General features: G+C 43.3%; 1 protein-coding gene across 1 annotated transcript; it reads right to left on the bottom strand.

Annotated features, from left to right (window-relative positions):
• Window positions 1-1160: 1160 nt before the first annotated feature.
• Dynlrb2 (dynein light chain roadblock-type 2) lies at window positions 1161-13638 on the bottom strand. Its single transcript, XM_034522877.2, has 4 exons — window positions 13489-13638; window positions 10921-10996; window positions 2130-2297; window positions 1161-1402 (listed from the first exon to the last, which is right to left on the bottom strand). The coding sequence occupies exons 1-4, from the start codon at window positions 13489-13491 to the stop codon at window positions 1359-1361; spliced, it is 291 nt and encodes a 96-aa protein (XP_034378768.1). The 5' UTR covers window positions 13492-13638; the 3' UTR covers window positions 1161-1358.
• Window positions 13639-20784: the final 7146 nt, after the last annotated feature.

The following is a 20784-nucleotide window of genomic DNA, read 5'->3' as shown; positions in this document are numbered from 1 at the left end:
AATGGGGCTTGAAAGTTTTGACTGGCCCCACAGAAGGAAGTGGCTCTGTCGCTCAGCCATGCATCTGCTCATGTGTGGGCTGGGAAACTAAAGACAGATGACAGATTTAGGACTCAGATGTTACTTCTGGTATATTTTTAAAACAACATACAGTTTTGTGCCTTCTGAAAGTAGTTTTGGAGCCTGTGGAGGGATCTCACATGAGTACCCCAATACAGGGCATGTGTGCCAATTCCAAGGATATATTCAGACCATGTCAAGCTCACATACCTGATGTCTTAAGGACACCTGGGCATGGCTCAGGTGAAACCCTAACCTGAGGAACCAGGGGCTCGGTGATTTAGCTCTCTAGTCCACTCCAGCTTTGAAATTTTGCAAATCTTAAGTGGAACAGGACTACCTTCCCCATGAATGGATTTGTTTAGTTTTGGAATTCTAACAAGATCTCGTGTATGCTGTGTTATCAGAAGATCTTGTGTATGCTGTGTTATCAGAAGACAGTTCCCGAAGCTGTCCAGGAATGGATATGTACTGTATAGTGGTACCCAGACTGTATTGGGATGAGGGAGGAGGAAAACTCTTTGCTGGTGACAGGGATCTCAGCTGAGCAACCTGTAATCATAGGGTGTGCCATCTTTGCTTTTTACTACCTTGCATGAATTTTCAGTGAATTCAAAGTTAAAAGGTTACAAAAAACCAAACCAAACCAACCAACCAAACAAACAAACAGACAAAAAAAACCATGGGAGAGTGTAAAGCACGTGTAGCCAAATGTAACTATTTACTCTGCATGGGTGTGAGCCGGCAAGGGAACCTGCTACATTTATTGCATTTTGTGAATGCTTTAGATATTTAGTTAAGACAAAGTTCTCTGGAGTTATCCTCTGCCTTGTATGTATACAGCTTTGCCCAACATCTACTCTTGGCTCCTGTAACCTGGCATAACAGAGGCAGCAGCCTGAGGTATGCTGTGAAGGACAAAGCTACTGAGCTGCAGTGATGACCTCTCTTGAGAACCACTCTTTCTTTCTCCCTATTCTTTTTAACCAGGGAACAATAGATACTGTGGTTTTGTTTGTTTTTAATGTTTGTTTTGTTTGTTTTTAACTAGATATTTAAAAACGGGGACATGTATAGCAGAAAAAACCAAAAAACCAAACAAAATTTTATTTTGTTTATTATACAGCAAAAGTACAAGACCACAATACAGTTACAAGGGACTTAGGGAAACACGTAGAGCAGTTTCATTGTCAAAACAGGAGAGCATATCTCTGGACTCAATCAGGGTACAATATTATGGGTTAGAGGAGGGAAGGGCTTTCCAGGTATCGTCATGAGGACAGGGTTGGCCACAGCTTCTACTCACATGGGTTCTGAATGACAATCAGAAGATATTCCTTATCTAGGGAGAAACATGAGGTTAACTCACTTATATCTACTCCACAAACACTTCAGCTAGCGTAGACAGTGGCTGCGCACCAGAATTCCCATGGCACACTGGGAAAGTTTAAAGCACACAGACTTGGCACAGCATTTGTCTGTTGTCCCTAGGCCTGGCTAATTTTGATAAATATTCTACAAGTGGTGTTCATGTGCAGTAACAGATAAAACTTTTAACTATTTATCTGATGTGATAACATGCTATCTGCTCAGTTTGGGACTATAACACCATTATTCAGAATCAGTGGGAACGCAAATTCTTCCAAGGAAGTGACCCTGTGGCTATGTCTTCCAGTAGACCAGCTTGTCACACTCACCTCAAGGGGCGGTAACGACTGACAGGCTTTAGATTCACCTCTTACTTTAGTCCCAGGATAGGCCATTTCTGCCACTATTCAGAAAGTCCATGTGCCATGTTTCCATCACCCGTTTTTGATAACCAGTAAATGTAAGGGAGTAAAATTCAGCCTGTTCAAAGGCCAAATTATTTTGGTAATTTCATACCGATTTTGAGTTTGGCTCTTCTGAATTGAACTTTGTTTTTGTAATCAAAGAGCTTTATATCTCATGTTACATATTAAAGATCCATATCTCTGCCAAGATCACCCAGTCCCCCAGTCCTTGAAACAGGGTTTTAAACCAGCAAAACAGAGAAGGCATTTTAAAGAGGAAGCAACATGTCCGATTACCTGGGGCTACCATGATTTCGTGTTTCTTCGATCGGATCCTAAGGAAAGTCAGGTCGTTCTGGGGGTCAATGTCCCTGACTGTGCTCTTGGCCTTCATGGTCAGCTGATGGAGAAGACCCGCGTACTGAACTGTTGTGGAGTTGTCCAGGGTTGTTCGGATTGGAATGCCTGCGATGAGATTTAATTTGGGGTTATTTTTTCCTGATTGTAAAAGTGGTATATGTGTACATTGCAAAAGCTACTGGGAGTCACTCATCCTTGCAAATGGCAGAAAGATGGATGGCGGCTATTACCAGCTGGCATCAATTTTAGGTTATTATTTGTCCTATCATCTTTTTGTCTCTATGTGGAATCTTAAATGTAGGTTAGTAAGGCTGTGTTTATCGATTTGACTGTGGCTCCCCATCATTGAAGTGAGAACACGCGAGCTTCCCTTGTTGAAAATGCCACTGACATTCCTGTTCATCTCTGCACACTCCTGTTCTATGTGTATGTTGTAATAGTGTATTGCTTGGGCATTTGGTATTTTACATTTTTAAATAGTGAATGTGTGGTGAGTATTTCCTGCATAAATGATCTGGAAGCTGCTAATTGATTATTTTAATTGTAATCATCTATCTCTATATCAATCTGCATTCTCAAGGCATCCCACTTATGAAATATGTGGTCAGTAACGTGGAATTTGTCTGCTTCCCTGAAAAAAGAGCCACCAAGGGACAGCACTACCAAAGCCAGGGAGTCTATTCAGCAGGGGCATTACAAATTTCCAACCCTGTACCCCAACCCACAGTGTTTTGCAAACCATAAATTTTATATTAGAAAAATGTGGTAGCAATGAGATGGACTTTTCTGGGGGTGTCATTGGTTTGTGCTTATTTTCTATTTAAACATTATTAAATCTGGCCTCTTGTTCACTCTGTTGTTGTATTATATGAGATTAAAACAGATTAAATCTATTGATTTAATTAAAAGTTCTAGCCAGACAAAAATGCAAGTCTGAGTCAATTCAGTTCAAAGCCATTGAGCCATGGTTGGGCCACCCAGCACAGTGTCTCTCTCTTATGCAGCACCAAGTTAGGTGCTTTGTGCATATTATATCTGATTGGAGATAATCTTCATGTTGAGAACTACCACACAGGCAGAAACTCTAGGGATTTCATTACAAAGTGTGCCTTCACTTAAGAAAGGGACACATAATAAGAGTCTGTATCAGATCATAATCAAATTCCTGAAGCATCTGAATTAGGGCTGGTCAACAATAATCCAAAGTGGCACTTGGGTTTTTCTTCAGAAAACATAGCTGCAGAAACTAATACTGATGAGAGTTTTCAAAACTAAAGGGTCATCATTGTAGAATTTTATCAGTCTTCCTGAAACTCTGGGAGACTGTCAGTTTTGCTTTTAAAACAAACAGAGAAGGAGAAGGAGAAGGAGGAGGAAAAGGAGAAGGAGGAGGAGAAGAGGAACAGGAAGAAGAAGAGGAAGAAGGCAGAGGGGGAGGGGAAGGGGAGGGGGAGGAAGAGGAGGAGGAGGAGGAGGAAAAGGAGGAGGAGGAAGAGGAGGAGGAGGAAGAGGAGGAGGAGGAAGAGGAGGAAGAGGAGGAGGAGGAGGAGGAGGAGGAGGAGGAGGAGGAGGAGGAGGAGAAGGAGGAGAAGGAGGAGAAGGAGAAGGAGAAGGAGAAGGAGAAGGAGAAGGAGAAGGAGAAGGAGAAGGAGAAGGAGAAGGAGAAGGAGAAGGAGAAGGAGAAGGAGAAGGAGAAGGAGAAGAAGAAGAAGAAGAAGAAGAAGAAGAAGAAGAAGAAGAAGAAGAAGAAGAAGAAGAAGAAGAAGAAAAGATTTTTGGTGTTCACAGGACAACCTATTCTGTAGATGAGGTATCATACAAAACCATTCATTTCTGTAATTTTAGTTCTTGGTCACTTTCCCCAGAGGGAAGTCTGTTTTGCAAAGCCAAGAAATCACAAAGCATGCATGTATAGCCAGTGGGAGGCAGTGGTGTAGCAGGAACCCAATTCTAGAAGGACCTTTGGATGGGCAGTTTTGTTTTATATCTTAAACACAGACAACCACTGAAGTCTGAATGGCTCAGTGCTAGGATAAGAAATAGAACCCAAATAAATTATTCAAAGCATAGATGACAAAACTGTGAATCAGAGGCTTAGGCTGTTTTGGTTGTCTGTTCATAATTTAGGTCAATAAATAACAGAGCCCACCTTTCTGAATTACACATACACAACTATGGGAATAAGATGTTTTCACTCTTGAAAGCAATCAAGAGGTCAGGGCTGGGAATTCATCTTAGTGGCAAAAGTTTGCCTAACAAATGTAAGGCCTTGGCCAACCAACCAACCAACTAACCAAGCAACTAATCAAGCAACCAACCAAGCAACCAACCAACCAAATAACCAACCAACCAAGCAACTAATCAAGCAAGCAAGCAACCAAGCAAGCAAGCAAGCAACCAAGCAACTAACCAAGCAAGCAAGCAACCAACCAACCAACCAATCATGAAGTATTTAGTGTTCTCTTGCTTTGTACCAGTTAAAATTAATGTATAATTTAATTTATAATTTAAATTTAATTTTTATTATTAATTTGGGAGTGGTAGTGAATGCTTGTAAAGGTTCAGATAGGAATGCGGTTGTGAGTTTGAGGCCAGCTCTGTTCTGAAAACAAAACCAAAAGTACTTTTAGTGCATGTGTGTGTTTATGTTCATGTGGAGGCCAAAGGACAACCATGAGTGTCATCCTCAGGGATGCTGTAGACCTCCTGCAGGACAGGGAGTGTTTCACTGGCCTGGAGCTCACCTGTTAGGGTATATCAGCTGGTCAACAAACCCAGTAATCATCCTGTCTATACTTCTCCAGTGCTGGGATTACAGGAGAGCACTACCACATCCACTGGGAATCAAACTCAGCTCCTTCTGCTTTCAAGGTGGGTACACTACCCACTGAGCCATCCTGTTGGCCTCAACCACTTCCTTCCTGAGAGACAATAATAGGTCCTAGTTTCTTACATAGCCATCCAGGAATCCTCAAAATGTGATTGAAAATTACTTGGAATTATCACTCACATGATTACTACAATCTGTGTTTAATGCTCTCCGTCCCTTCATCCCCTTCCTTCCTTCTTTCCTTCCTCCTTCCCTCCCTCCCTTCCTTCCTTCCTTCCTTCCTTCCTTCCTTCCTTCCTTCCTTCCTTCTTTCCTTTCTTCCCTCTCTTTATTTCTGTAGTCCTGGGAATTGGAAATCAAAGCCTCATGTTTGCAAGGTAAGCACTCTACAGGGGTGGAGGTTATCTCTCCAGCCTTGCCCTCTATCTGCCTTCTGTATTTAAGTGTATACATGCATCTGACTGTGGATACAGGCAGGAAATACTGACTATTGCTTTGTTCTCTATTTTTTCATAGAATGAAGGGCAGTTCACCACCTTGCTTCAAGAATATATATTTGTGTGTATAGTCTTTAATAGCACCCTAATATAGTCCTTTAAGACCTTTTGGAAATTGATTCAGAAAATATAAGGCTAACTTGTCTATCAGGTAGTCAAGGGTCTGTCTTGTTATACACGTAACCTATGTGTCCTTGTGACAGGCATTTGGGCTGTTCCCAGTCTATGACTTCTATCGACAAGGCTACATAACCTGTCGCATATTTGTTTGTTTTGGAAGGAGACGTTTCCAAATTGGAGCTCCCTGAACGAAACATATGAACATTTAAAAATTTGATAGTGTTGGATTTATGGCATTGCTCTGAAATATGAAATCTGTGGCCCCAGGAAGCTGGGAGCCATTGTTTTGGTTTGTGGGGTGACACTGCTCATTTTTGCTTTGGTGGGTAGATTGTATTTCAGAAGAAAAGGAATCCGCTGGATGGCTGATAAAATCTAATGCTATTCAGACGATGAATTGTTGGATGTGTCAAGAATATTCAAAGTCAAAAGCCTACACATAAAAGCTTACATGTAAAAGAATGTCTGACAGCTTTGGGTGCTTGGGAGGTAGATATGCACGTATCAGTATTACAGTGAATGTTCTTCTAAATGGGAAACTAGAATGAATAAAGAATCTACTGTCATCCAAACCTAGACCACTTGGAACCAGCAAATCAGAGTAGTTCTCTTGCTTGCTTACATAGGAGACCTGTGTCTTAGAAACAAAGCAAATGGTTACTACACTACCTGGCATAAGATGCCATCTAAACCAATGGATGCTGTAGGCCAACAGTTAAGCACAAAGGCAGGCTGTCAATGATATTAACACACTGTCTGCTAGTTTTCATTCACAATCACTGGCAGACAAGAGGGTGGCAACAGTGTCCTGGGTAACTGCAGGGATTTCTGAAGGTCTGCGAAGCTGAACTGTAATAAATGATGCCTCCAGCCACACCTGGGTACACTGTTGAGACTGAGTGTTTTGCTAAACTCAGGTCACGCCACTTACAGCATGCACCCTCAGGAAACACCCCTGGTCCTGCTCTGGTCATTAACCATCTCACCACAAAAATAAGCCCCTTACTTATATTTTTGGGGAGAATGATAATTTGACTTCAAGTAAAAACCAAGTTTCCACAACCCTTGAAAAGTGCCTTGAATCCTGACATAATATTATCCTAGTTGACGTTAGAGAAAAGCTTATGGAATTAAAAATAACATTTTGTTGTTGCTTTCAACAAGAAACCCAGAGAAATTTTCACCAAGAAGTGCAGGAGAGCAAACTTTACTTCTGATTTTGCTACTTGAGGAGAGTCACTCTAATATCTGAATCTTTCCCTCCTCATTCTTTTTATACATTTTGGGGGGTGGGAACATGTGGGGTTGTGAAAGTGTGGCTTGGTTTCTGATAGAGCACTGGCTAGAAATGGCCAGAGACCCTACAAGGGACAGAATACATTTTGCCACGCTCCCAGATTCCAGGCTCCTGACATGTGGCAAAGATCTCCATTGACCCGAGCCTTTCAGTCACGTAGGACAATACAGCCCCCTCCCAAAGAGAGGTTTGTGCCCCTGCACAGGTAGAGGGTATAACTACAGGCCTTAGCCCCAAGAGATTTCCATATTAATGAGATACCTAAAGGTCAGAGGGTGTAGCCAATTAAGTATTCTTTCCTAGACCCTCCTCCTTACAAATGGTATTTAACCAAAGGCCCACCCTAGGCGTGTAGTGGGAGGGGGTGCCGCCAGATTCATCTACCATCCACCATGACAATAAAGCCTGTAAAAACCATGGACTTCCTCGTGTCTTTGGGGCCCACCGTGGGGAACCGTGGAGAACCGTGGAGAAGGTCTCAACTATTGAGCTGTCGTCTAATCTCACATGGAGGACTTCTTTTCATTCCAGCCATGGGGACCACCGATTCACTCAAGCTAGCCGACCCTGCCAAGCAAGTACAGCAACCAAGAGTCTCTTTTCCCCCCTTTTTCCTCTCACATCTCTGTTTGTCCACCCCCCAGTGGTGTCTGGGAGGCCCAAATGGAGACCACTAGCCTCTGGGTCCATTCAAGAGCCCTGCTCCCCCCTTCCCCCATGGAACTTTAGACTGAGTGAGAACTCCCCTGTGCTTGGGCGCCATGCGAAGTGAACTCAAAAATCCTGCACCTTTGTTTCTCCCTGGAGCCAAGCCAATCTGAGCAGCCCAGGACTTCAGAAGACATGTAGAACCCACAACACTGCCCAACAGGATCCATGCCCATGCCCACACATGAGCTATCAGCCCTGCAGGGACAACACAGGGCGTCACACACCTTAGGCTGGCCTCAAACTCTCTATGTAGCTGAGGATAACCTTGAATTCCTGATTCTACCTCCCCAGTTCTGGGATTATGGACATGTCCCACTATGGCCTATTTATTCAACAGGACCCAAGGCTTCACTCATGCTAGGCGGGCAGTCCACCAACGAGGGACTTCCCCAGCTCCTCCCTACCCATGTTCACTTGGAGTATTCATTTGCATCTGGCTTGTCACTTCATCCCCTTCTTTTGGTCTTGGATCCAAATCCTTTCTCCCTCGCTCATTGGCATGATGCTCTTCAGACATTGGATGCACCTCACCATGTTGTGTGCTTGAGACTAAGGCACTGCAGTGAAACACGTTAGCAGCACTGGCCTGGGTGCCACAGGAGACTGTGACTGTACTGGGTTGAAGTGTTCTTCAAAATGTAAGTCCACCCTAAACTTCAGAAGATGAGCTTGTTTAGAGAGAGGTTCTCTGTGGGAACGATCAGTTGAAATGGAGCCACACTGGGTCAGGGTGGGCCCTCATAGGTATAGTAGGGTGACACATCTGTAGAGTGACCTACTGTAGTAGTGTGACAATCAATGACTTTACTAGTAAGAGGTCAGGAAGCCTCCAGCCTTAGAGTCCTCAGAAAGACCATGACCCACTGACATGCTGGCTTCGATTTCAACTCTCCAGGAAGAGACATAATAAATTCCTATAGGGTTTTTTTTTTAATGTGTGGTGTCTATGCATGTTTGTGTGTACACAATTGCATATGTAAGTCAGAGACTCACATTGGGATCTTTTTCAGTTTTACCTTAATTTTACTGAAACTCTATCTCAGAGAACTCAGACCTTATAAATTCTTCTGACTGCCTGGCCAGGGAGCCCCAGGGAAATCCCTGTCTCCTCTTCTCCAAATACTTGTATTCCAGGAGCATGGCTGTTATACCTACTGCCTTAGTTAGGGTTTCACTGCTGAGAACAGACACCATGACCAAGGCAACTTTTATAAGGACAACATTTAATTGGGGCTGGCTTAAAGATCCAGAGGTTCAGTCTATTATCGTCAAGGAGGGAGCATGGCAGCATCCAGGCAGGCATGGTGCAGGAGCTGAGAGTTCTACCTCTTCATCTGAAGGCTGCTAGAATACTGACTTCCAGGCAGCTAGGACAAGAATCTTAAAAGCCCACACCCACAAGGCCACACCCACTCCAACAAGGCCACACCCACTCCAACAAGGCCAGACCTCTTCATAGTGCCACACCCTGGCCCAAGCACATACAAACCATGACACCTGCCTTTTCACATGGGTTCTGGGGATCAGGTCCTCATGCCTGCACAGCAACAACTTTACCAGCCGGGCCATCTCCCCAGCTCCCATTTCTGCTATTCAGAGCCAAAGAGTGTGTGGTATTTGTTGTCATGGCTAAAGGAAACTCACAAGCACCTCTGCTAAATTACACAGGGAGCTCATGTAAGTCAGAGTATGAGACCATGGAGCAAATACTTAGAAGCAGAACCTGTTTAGCCAGGGCTACTTCCTGGAAATACGTGGTTCAGCTTTTCATTTCTTGTATAGACAATCCTAACCCTTTCTCCCTCGTTCCTCAGGCGTGGTCCCCATCACTACTTGAATTTGGCAGAGTTATTTTTTTTATTTTATAAAACAAGTAAAATGTTTTCTTTGCAAATCTCAACCAAATAAATAAAAGTTGGCAGAGCTTCTCTAATTAGAGTCCTATTAAGCATTGGCTATTAAACTGGGCACTTGATAGTCTTCTCACCTAATGGCCACAACCACCAGGAACTGGGGTTATCTTTCCATCCTTAATGACAAGGACAGAGTGCAGAATTTCAAGTCTCTTAGCTGGTATTTGCGCAGTAAGCGTTTGCTGACTGATTGCACCACAACACCGAGCTGGAGGTCAGCCAATTCTATGGTTGCACTGTGAATTTTGTGAAGTGGCTACTCTTATTTCAAAGGATGCTCTGGAATTTTTGGCACCTCTTACTCTTATAGATGCCCAAATTAGCAAAGGGACGAGCTAACCTTTAAGAGGTTGCCGCTGTGGCAGAGCATGGAGCAACAAGTAGGCAGAGAAAATGCTATGCCTTTTTCAGTGGGGGGTGGGGAGAGGAAGGGAGGAGGAGAGGGAGACGCTTGAGTGCCTTGTGCAGGTGCACCTGTACCTGCGCGTATGTGGAAGTCGGGACAAGTTGTTGGAGTCAGTTATCCAGTTATCTCTTTCTAGCACTTGGCTGCTGGGGATAAAACTTGGGTCTTCAGGCTTGTCAGCAAGGACCTTTACCCACTGATCTGTCTTTGCAGGCTCACTATGCAGATGCGAGTGGCCCAGAGACAGTGTGAGTCCCAGGCCAGTATCCACACTTCATAGCCGGCAATGTATTGTTCCTTCCTGCCCATTAGTTATAAGACTATTCCTGAAATGCTATGAAGTGAATTCTTGTGTTGGAGGCCCTTGGGAAGACTTGGAGAGGTGGGGGGGGTGATGGGGAAGAGAGATGACCAAGATACATTAGAGACACATATGAACTTTGCAAATAATAAACTAAAATCATTATTAAAATAGACTTTAAAAGGTTTTTTTTTAAACTAATTATGATAAAGGAAACTGTTAGTTTAAAATGAAGGTTGAACCTCTGTACTGTAGCCTTTATAACCTTAGGCCAAAACCAAATTACCAATCACACAATTTCCCCTCTCCTCAACAAGAGAGCTTTGCTGGCCCTCCCAAAGGGATGTGATGTTAATTATCAGAGTTTCTGAAGAAGATGCTGTGTAGTGTTCTTGTGTGTGTGTGTGTGTGTGTGTATGTGTGTGTGTGTGTGTGTGTGTAGGTACTGTAGACATTGTTTGTGTGGCCTGGCTCTTAGAGAAGTGACTGGTATACAGTATTTATCCCATAGATGTCTGATGAATAACTTCTAGAGCTGGCACAGACAAAATGGGCTTTTACAAATCAGAATCTAATGTAAATATTTTCACTCTTGACACGATAAATGGATCGCCTCTGTGTGTCGAGCCCAGCCAGCCTGTGGTGAGGGTTACCTTCTGCATTGACCACCATCGTTCCAATGACCCCTTTGTGGCTCTGGATCCTCTTGAGGGTTTCCTCCACTTCTGTCTGCAAGAGATCGGGGCCACCATTAACTCAAAGGGTGCCCATGGTTTACATCTACTCTGCAGAGAGTATCTAGGAACATACCTAGAGCACTATTTCTTTAACTCAGAGATGGAGACAATATGCTTGGGTGCTTAAAAGGTAAGCTTGGAACCGTTAGATCTCTTATGGGGACTGAGTAAGAGGCCCCAGCTTGCATATAACCTAGATAGATTGCCAGACTTCAGCCCCAATGAAGACAGAGAGCTTCACAAGGGATCCCTAAAGCTTCTATGTTCTTATTGTCTAGAAGGGTAATGTCTATTTGTTTATTTGGTTTTTTTGTTTTGTTTTGTTTTGTTTTTTACATTGCCCAGAAAGCTACCATGGGTCATCTTTCAGTAGCTCCTATTTCCATACTTACAAAGAACTCCTTTCGTATGTCATAGCTTTTAAATATTCGTAGGTCATTGCTGTATCCTCCAAATGCCCAAAAGCTGACTTTTCTGAGACACCTTAGTTACTTCTCTTATTCCCATTGGGGGTTCATTCTGCTGACCTATGTTACAAAGGGCATTCTATGCAAGCATTATATTGCAGGATGCTGGAGTCCCCTGGTTGTGTCTTGGTTTAAGCTGAATGTTTAGCCATAAATGTCTGTGTTTGTGACTCACAGCTAGGTTTTATGCACACCTTTTCGAGCTGTGAATAAAAGCACTCTGCCCCCTGTGCTGTCTCATTCCCAACAGCACATGGTGAATATTTACATTTCTTTTAAGATGTATTTTATTATTTTACATGTATGGCTGTTTGTCTGCATGTATGTCTGTGCAACATGTGCATGCCTAGGGCCAGTGGAGGCCAGAAGAGGGTGTCAGATCACCTAGACATAAAGTTACAGACAGTTGTGAGCTACCATGGGGTGCTGGGGATTGAACCTGGGTCCTCTACAAGAGGACTTAGTACTTTTAACCAATGAGCTCTCTCTGCAGCCTCACATGGAATATTTTTTGAAGTCTTTTTTGAGATAGAATCTTACACTGTATAGGTCAGTGTGGTCTTGAACTTGCGGCAATCCTCCTGCCTCAGCCTCCTGAGCACTGGGACTCTAGACAGGCATTACCATGCCCCACTTACCCTGGCAGTTTTGTGACAAGAATCTATTCTTTCATTTTCTTTCCCAACATCTCACAAATGAATGTTGTGTTACTTCAGTCAGAGACAGGTTTTCTTTTGCACCCAATGTGGACATGAGGGAGCACGTTCCTTGTTTTTTCCGACACCAGGGCAGGTGTCTTCTGAAGTTGAGGAAATGCCAGGCTGGATTCATGGCTTTCCTCACGATGGACACTATTAACATTGAACTTAGCATGTTCTTTAAACTACTCTATGGCCCGAAGCTTGAAGAAATGCATCTGCAGAGGGGACCTAGCATTGCTACCACAGGTTAAAAACTGGGTCCCTGTTACAAATAACGAGGACTATAAAAAACAAAGGAAGAGAGCATATATTTACATCTCAGTGCCATGGAAGCTCTGAGCCTGAGATGTCCTCTGAAAAGAAGACATTGCCAGTGACATTGATAGCAAGAATCTGATAGTACCAGGGACAAAACTAAAACCAAACGAAACACCAAAAACAAATAGAACAGCAAAAAAAAAAAAAAAAAAAAAAAAAAAAAAAAAAAAAAAAAAAAAAAACCACACACAAACGAAACAAAAAACAAACAAACAAACAAAAACCCCCAACCAACCAAGAAATCCAAACCCCGGTAAATGCAGACATCTTTTCTTGGGATATATCTCTGACACTTGGCTTTTCTTGGTCTCCTTATGTCTGGCACAGAACAACCACAAACTAGCACAGTTCTGCTCATCTCAGGAGAGTGTACAACTCCTCAAAGCCGCGGATCTTCTCCTCTCTTCCTCCATCGCTCCTCTCCACTCTCCGCCCCTCACTTAACTTTCCTCTCCTCCAAGGTGGTTCTCTTCTGACTTTCAAATCTTTATTGCAACCTCCTGAGTCCCCCGCCACCTCTGTGCCTGTCCTCCTCTCTCCTCCTCGCCCTTTCCTTTATCTCCACTCCTTTCTCTTCGTTTCTTTCTCTCCCATCCCCTTCCTTCTCTTCTCTTCCCCTTTGCCTTTCTTTTCTCCCCCCCCCCCCCCCCGCCCTTTTTTCTCTTCCCTCTCCTTCCTTTTAGGTGCAGGCAAGGTTGGGTAGCATCCTCCCCGCCTTCTCTTTCTCCTCCCCTCTTCTCTCTCCATTCTTCGCCCCTCCCTCCTGATTTTCCTTTCTTGTTCTCCCGGTCCGGTTCTTTTTCAGCCTGGGATCTTTCTCCACCTCCATCATCGCTCTTTGCAAACTTCCCTAGCTCTCAGATACATCTCAGCACCTCCCGTTTCTGTTTCTCAATAGCGCCCCTTCCAGCTGCCATCCAGTGAATGGTGAGACCCTCCCAGGACAGCTGTGAACATGGGTCTCCCCCTCTACCCTTCCAGACAAGAACCCCATTTACCATCGCGGCTGTGGGACAGCTCCACTCTCAAGCCTGAGCTGCAGTTTCTGTGGATGTCAACAACGCTTTCCCCGTTGCTAGGAAACCAGGCAGGAAGTGGCTTCCTGAAAGCTATGGGCTGCGCTTGCGCAACGGTCAGGCTGTTTCTGAAGCCGGCTCTTCCGCCCTGCCTGTGGCAGGTTGCTTTGCAGCCTAGCAAAAGGATTCTAGAAGGCAGGCAAGGACGTTCCTTCGCTATACAACTCAAGGAGATGGGGTCGTGACAGGATGCGGTCTCTCGTGGGTCAAATTTTTCTCGTTTCCCGTGTTTTCTGGAGATGTGGCCGCCGCTGGTCCCTGGAGTCAGCCAAGTGCAGCTAGCCAGCCACTCTACTGCCCCCACGTGAGATATATGACACACACGTGGGTGTAAACAATACCATCGTGAGATACAATACTATGTGGGGCACACTAATCCACTGGGGATATGGTAGCACGCAGGGAAGATGCTCATGTTATAAAACCAACCGATTTCACTTTAACGCTGAATATTTGATACTAGAGCTGAGCCAATTTAGAAAGGGTTTGTAGAACGGTCTAATGTCATTTCTGTTGCTGTGATTAATAATAATAATAATAATAATAATAATAATAATAATAATAATAATAATACAACCCGAAAAGGGCAACTTAGAGGAGAAAGGGTTCAGTTTAGCTTACAATTCCAAGTCGAAATCATTGTCGGAAGTCAAGACAGGAGCTTGAAGCATCTGATTAGATCCGCACTCAACAGGGAGAGAGAATGAGAAGGGGAGGAGGGGAGAAGGAGACAGAGGAAAGGAGGGATGGAGGGAGGTTGAGAAAGAAAAAGCAAAAGAGAACGAGGAAAAAAGGAAAGAAGGGAAGGAAGCCTATGCTTGGCTCGTTTTTTGTTGCTGTTTGTTTTTGGGGTTTTTTTTGTTTTGTTTTGTTTTGTTTTGTTTTTTTCTCTAGTTCTTATACAATCCAGTACTTAGCTCAGGGAATGGCGCCTCCTGTATTTAGGCTGAGTCTTCCCATATCAATGAACACAATCAAGATAATCTCCACAGGCATTTCCACAAACCAACCTGATCCAGACAATCCTTCACTGAGACTCTCCTCCCCAGTGAGTCTACATTGTGTCACGTTTACACATGTAAAAGTAACAATCACATAGAAGAAAGAATCTGAGGGGGTTGTGTGTGTGCGTACATTGTCTCAACTGATTGACTAGATTGTTTTGCAGTAATGAAAATGTGAGTCTTTGCAGCATCTCTGGCTGTTTATGTAACATCTTGACACTTTGTTCCCCCCCCCCCACACACACACACACTTCCCTCCTGTTTCTGATCAAGGAGATTTCCACTTGAATCCTCACACACCTGTTTGTTTTTCTTATAAAACTCTGGATATGCACTGTATCTGTTATGTCAGTTAACATTAATGAAGGAAGGACCTGTTGTGTATGCATGGATGTGTGTTCCTCCCTTTTCTGGAAGGTTCAGTAGCTGACAGCTGGGATGGAGGCAAACAGGATTCCAGCAGGAGAGGCTCTGGCAGGAGAACCCAACAGCTCAGAAAGAAGTGAGAAGTAGCCAAAGTGACTTCCAACCAACAGTCAGGTCTGACTCCGTGCATCAGGAATCAGAATCTGTTGGCAACCACTGAGTTGGGCTGCACTATCTATATCTTGGGTTAATTTTCCTCATGAGATTTTCCTATCAATGGGGAGAACATGAGCCATTTCCTCTTCATTGACCTTTCCTTCCACTGATTCCTCTGAGGTAGCTTTGTTTAATTTTAATGCCTTCTCTTTGGTGTGGGAATGTGATGGATATCCAAGGTGTTGCTGTATAAGCCGACTTGGAGGAATCCGACATGTTCTCGAATTCTTTCCACCTTTTCCACCACCTCCCATCTCTGCCCCTTTCTTTACATTCACACTAAGTGCTAAATAATCTCAACTCTGCTGTAAGTGTTAGTGACTAAAACTTGAAAGCACTTGGAAAAACCAAAGCCCGGGCATATTTTATTCTTCCTTGCACTTAACTGTCAAAAAATGAGAAGCTTTTCTTTCCAGAACGAGGGGTCTCTCTTGTTCCTTGACGGTCTCCCATTTCTGGTTGGTCTGATGGGATAGCAGTAATGTCATGACCTTGAATGTCCCCTTGGAATTTTATTTACTCTTCTATGTAGCTTTGGCACTCTGTTGGCAACCGTTGAGTTGGGCTGCACTCTCCATATCTTGGATTCATTTTCCTTGTGAGATTTTTCTATCATTTGTCAATCTAAATAGAATCTGTAGTACTCTAGGGAATCTTAAGCTTTATCCAGTTACAACCTGTTTCTCCTCCCAAGCCCCCAACAAATTTAGTATTCATTTTATGTATATAGGTGCTTTGCCTACATGTATGTCCATGCACTCTGTGTGTGTGTGTGTGTGTGTGTGTGTGTGTGTGTGTGTGTGTGTAGTGACACCAGAGGCCAGAAGATGTTGGAACTTGATTTACAAACTGTTGTGACCTGCCATGTGGGGTGCTGGCTCTTGAGCCCAGGTCCTCTGCAAGAACAACCAGTGATTTTACTTCTGAGCCACCTATCCAGCCTTCCCAGACAAAATTATATGTGGCCTTGTGTGTATAAAAGTAGGTATAGATATTGTTATGCCAGGGAAATGTTAGTGACCCCCTAAAACACACACAGGCACCAATATGAGGAATCTCACAGCAGGGTCTATTTATTCTATTTGAGCTAGCTCAGGCCCCCACAATGCACCACTGTCACGTAGGATGGTTTTGGTGGTGGGAGAGTCCGGAATATCTATGGGGCAAGGCTTTATAGTAAACAGCAAGCAGGAATTACGTTGTGCAAGCATCTAATTGGGAAGTTACTGTGGCCTTTAACATGATTGGCTGGTGCTGGGAGTTGTATCATAAACTTAACTTCTGTTCTCCTCTGCATTGGTAGTCATTAGGCAGGGGGTGGGCTTGTAACCTGGGGTGCAGGTTTGTTGGGGGAATAACCTGGAGACACTAGTCTTGTTGAGGGTGTAACTTGGAAACTCTGGTCTTGTTGGGGCTTAGCATAGAGACTGGAGCTAGGCTCAGGTTTTGTTGAGGGGACAACTTGGAAACTAATACTAGGTACCAGCCTGTTAGTGTACCAGAGTCAAACTTAGGTCAGGTTCTCTAAAATGAAGTTTGGACTTAAAAGATTTGGCATCTCAATATCAAACATTTACTGATAATAAATTATAAAGAAATGTATTTGAACACAATCCTTTGGTCTACATATAATCCTGACATTCATTGAAGTGAAAAACAGTTTACATGGTAATGAAAAGAAAGTACTTATCTGTGTAACATAAGCCAAGTCAAAGAATCACTAATTTGATACTTACAAACTGAGGAATGGCGGTAGGAATCTATTAGAAATCTTTGTTGTTGTTGTTGTTGCTGTTTTAATTAAACATTAGTTTCTACAAGAATGGAAAACTTCCTGTAAAAACCACCACTGCAACTCTGAGCCTTAAGTTTGAGGGAGGGCGTTTGGGGTGTTTTAGACACCATTTGTTGACTTTACACAGTGAGGGCATACACAATGTTGAGTGCACCTGATGTATGTTCAGAACCAGAGCTGCTGTTAGTTTGCAAAACGCAGCTCCATCAAGAAGGGCAAGACACCTCATATTCACGGTATGTTTAGTTTTGAATTAACCTTTGGTCCTTACATTTTTAGAAACTTTTTAGTGTTTGTTGCCAATTTTTTTATGAGTTATGTACTTTGGTGTATAGGTCAGGATTCCTTTACTATTACCCAGTGTCACTGGAGGTTTCATTTATTTTCCTGAGAATATTAAATGAACAGGGTGCCATTGGTATGTCCTCCACAGAAGGTTGATCACTTGAGTTTTGCTCTCATATGTAGATTAATGTCACGGAAAAAAATGCACCTATTACCATGAAACTGGGCTATTGCTGTGATAAAATACCCTGACAAGAGCAGCTTGTGGGAGAAAGGGTGTGTTTTGGATCAGAGTTGCAGGCTCCATTTCTCACCAGGGAGAAGGTATAGGGGCAGAAGCTGGAAGGGATTAGTTATATCACATTTATAATCTGGAGCAGGAAATGATGACTGCATGAATGCATGCCAGCACTCAGCTTGCCTTTCTCCACTCTTACAGAATCCAGAACCTCTTGCATAGGGAATGATGCCGCCCACAGTGGGCTGATCTTCCCACCTCAATTAATATATCCAAGATAACCTGTAAGCTTTGACTTTTCAAAACCTACTTTTAATATGGGTTCTTAAATGCTTTAACCTCTCTTCTAGCCCACCATTCACCAGAGGTAGTGGAAAAGAAAGGTTATTAGGATACGAAGGAAGTGGACCTGTTTAGAAATTGTTCTTTGGAGAAAAATCCCATCTGAGTCGTCAGGAAATCAGCAGTTCACAGGATTCATCAGTGGCAGCTTGATTTATTCACAAATACTTCACGAATATACCAGTTTAGTAGTGTCGGGATAGCAGCCGCAAATTAGCAGCGATGGCATGACCTAGCAAAACAACCAGGCTTCAGCAGAGTGACCAGGACCATCAGGGATGACAAGAGAAGTTCTCAGCTGTGCCTCTCTCAATGAAGTGAGGATTAGTGAGACCAAAGATGTGTTGAAATGCTAGCTATGTAAGCAAGCCCCGGTCACTGTCCATTGAGTCCTAGTTATACCCCCTCCGAACATCATGTGTCCTCCGAACATCATGTGTCCTCCACGGGTCTTGCTTTACCATATGTCTTGTCTCAGCACGTCAGTCTATCTTAGCAAAACTCCACATGAGTCTGAATCAGCTGATACCCACTGTTACATAATTGTAATTCCTTGCACCTCCCACATCCTGAGAAAGCTGAGTGGGTAGTTGGGACTTTCATTCCTGGTAAGTGTTCTACACTTACCTTAGTCGTGATGATTAGTTTTAATTGTCAGATTGTTACAATCTAGAGTTTCCTGGCAAGAGAGACTCAAGGAACGATCGCCCAGATCGGGTTGGCCTCTGGGGATGCCTGTGAGGGATTTTCTAAATTGGGTTAATTGCTGTGGAAAGACTCATCCTGATGTAGGTAAGAGTCACTATTTCATGGTTGGGCCAGGGAATTGTGTAAGAGTGAATAAAAGTGAGCTGAGTAAGTGAACATGTATCCGTTCTCTCCAATCTTGGCTATGAATGTGATGGGACTGGCTGTATCGAGTTTGGCATAACTTCTCGGCTTTCATGGACCGCCATCTGGAACCCTTTCTCATCTAAGCTGCTATAAGAGAGACTAGGACATTAGTCTCTCATGATTATTCTAAATAGTATAAGTACACAAATAAAAAAAAAAGTCAGAGTGCATTAAAAATGTTTTAAGTCTTTATTATTTACCGGAAGTGACTTTGGGTAGAAGTAAAGTATAAATGTGAAAACATAGACTATAATGACATTAATTTCCAAAAAATCAGAGGAAAACACTGTAGAGTGGTCATTCTCAACCTGTGGGCCATGGCCCCTAAAGGGGTTGAATTAAACTTTTATAGAGGTTGCCTAAGAGCATCAGCATATCAGATGAGCACATTATGATAGAGTTATAAAATAGCAATGAAAGTAATTTTATGGTTTGGGATCACCACACCGCGATGAACTGTGTGAAAGGGCCACGGCATTAGGAAGGTTGAGGACCATTGCTTCAGAGCAAAGCAAATTATCAAACAGGAACATTACATGATGAGAGAATGGTAAGCTCCCACTGTACCATACAGAACCCAGCAATGAAAACCTATGCTGGCAATAACTGAGCTGCAGAATGCATGAGAGAACAAAAAAAGGTATGGTTGAAATAGCCATGTTCAGTGATGGTGAAGACATCCATACCCTCACTGGAAAATGAGCAGAAAAGCCAATCAGAAGACCACTAAGGACAGATGATCTAACCTCTTCTACCAACAGGTTTCAACTGACATCAGTAGGTCACACTAACCAACATCAATGACTATCTAACCTTTGCTGTGCCCACAGAACTTCGCCCAAGATAGACCTCACCCTGAGTTGTAAATCCTCTCCAGCCAACATACGAATGTGAACATCAGATGCTGTGTGTTTTCTGACTATCGTTAAGTTCAACCCTGAAGCCAATGACACTGATGGGAACATAATAGGAAAACTTGGGTAAACGATGGAAAGTTGCTCAATCCATTGCTGAATGATCCATTGCTCAAAAAAAAAATTTTTTTAAAAGGAGCTAAATTACAAACTGAAACAAAATAGAATACCATAGGTTAAGTTTGTGAACACAATCAATACAGCTAACAGCTCTAGATGCCTCCCGAGAAAACATGAAAATCTTAATCTGGATTCTCAGAAACCGGGGAGGGGGGACGGGAGGGGTCAAAGTAAATCTATCTTGTAATTTTAAAACTCCATGTTATGGTTTTTACATTTGAGCCTAATACCCAGCACACAGGCTTGGGCTTTGACTGGTTGGCCTGGAATGAGAGGTGCTACTCTGAGAGCCAGGGGACCTTTAAAGGGGTGGAGCCTGGGAGGCAGATGTAGATGAAGAGATGGATCACAGTGAAGTACCCACACCTGACTTTGCACTGCTCCCTGTTCCCTGGCTGCTGTCAGGTGGATGGCTCTAGCAATGCCGTCCTACCGCCCCAGGTGGACCCTCTCTGCCGTGCCTTTTTATCAGGACAGACTGCAACCTTCTGAAATCATGAGCCAAAATAAAGGTTCCCTCCCTCAGATTCATTGGGTAATTTTATCCCAGTGATGGCAGAGTAACTAATAAATTCCCCAAAAGGAATACTCGCCAGATATCCACCAGAAAACTCCACCAGAGGTTTGCAGTAGAATCAATGCCATTTCTACACCACCAGAAAATATAAGGGGAACCTCCCTATTCATTTGAAGGATGTCTTCATGTTGGAATTATCCCATCTAAACACTACGGAGCAGTGTAAAGAAAGAGGAGGAAGATCCAAAGGCAGAAGGAAGAAAAGATAAGAAAGGAGGAAGGGATACATAGATGGAGAAAGCAAAAGAAAACCTATGCACAGTATTTTCAGGAATGTACGTGAAATCCTTAACAGAATATTGCAGTATAAAACCCAGAAAAATGTTCAAAACAGTTACACAGCATTACAGACTAGGACTTGACCCAATGATGTAAAGCTTCGGGGTAAAGAAGAAAATAAAACCACATGATCTGTTAGTGCAACAAAAGCATTGACAAATTCAATATTGGTTCATGATTATATTGGC

This window comes from Arvicanthis niloticus, chromosome 18, assembly GCF_011762505.2.
Source record: "Arvicanthis niloticus isolate mArvNil1 chromosome 18, mArvNil1.pat.X, whole genome shotgun sequence".
NCBI classification, from domain to species: domain Eukaryota; kingdom Metazoa; phylum Chordata; class Mammalia; order Rodentia; family Muridae; genus Arvicanthis; species Arvicanthis niloticus.
Note: the sequence above shows the minus strand (reverse complement) of the source record. Positions and strands in the feature narration are given on the sequence as shown.

Coding starts and splice junctions, on each gene's coding strand:
- Dynlrb2 (XM_034522877.2), bottom strand. Junction 2,298..10,920: donor GATGGTGGTCAATGCAGAAG/GTAACCCTCACC, acceptor ATCTCATCGCAG/GCATTCCAATCCGAACAACC. Junction 1,403..2,129: donor CGAAATCATGGTAGCCCCAG/GTAATCGGACAT, acceptor GTTTCTCCCTAG/ATAAGGAATATCTTCTGATT.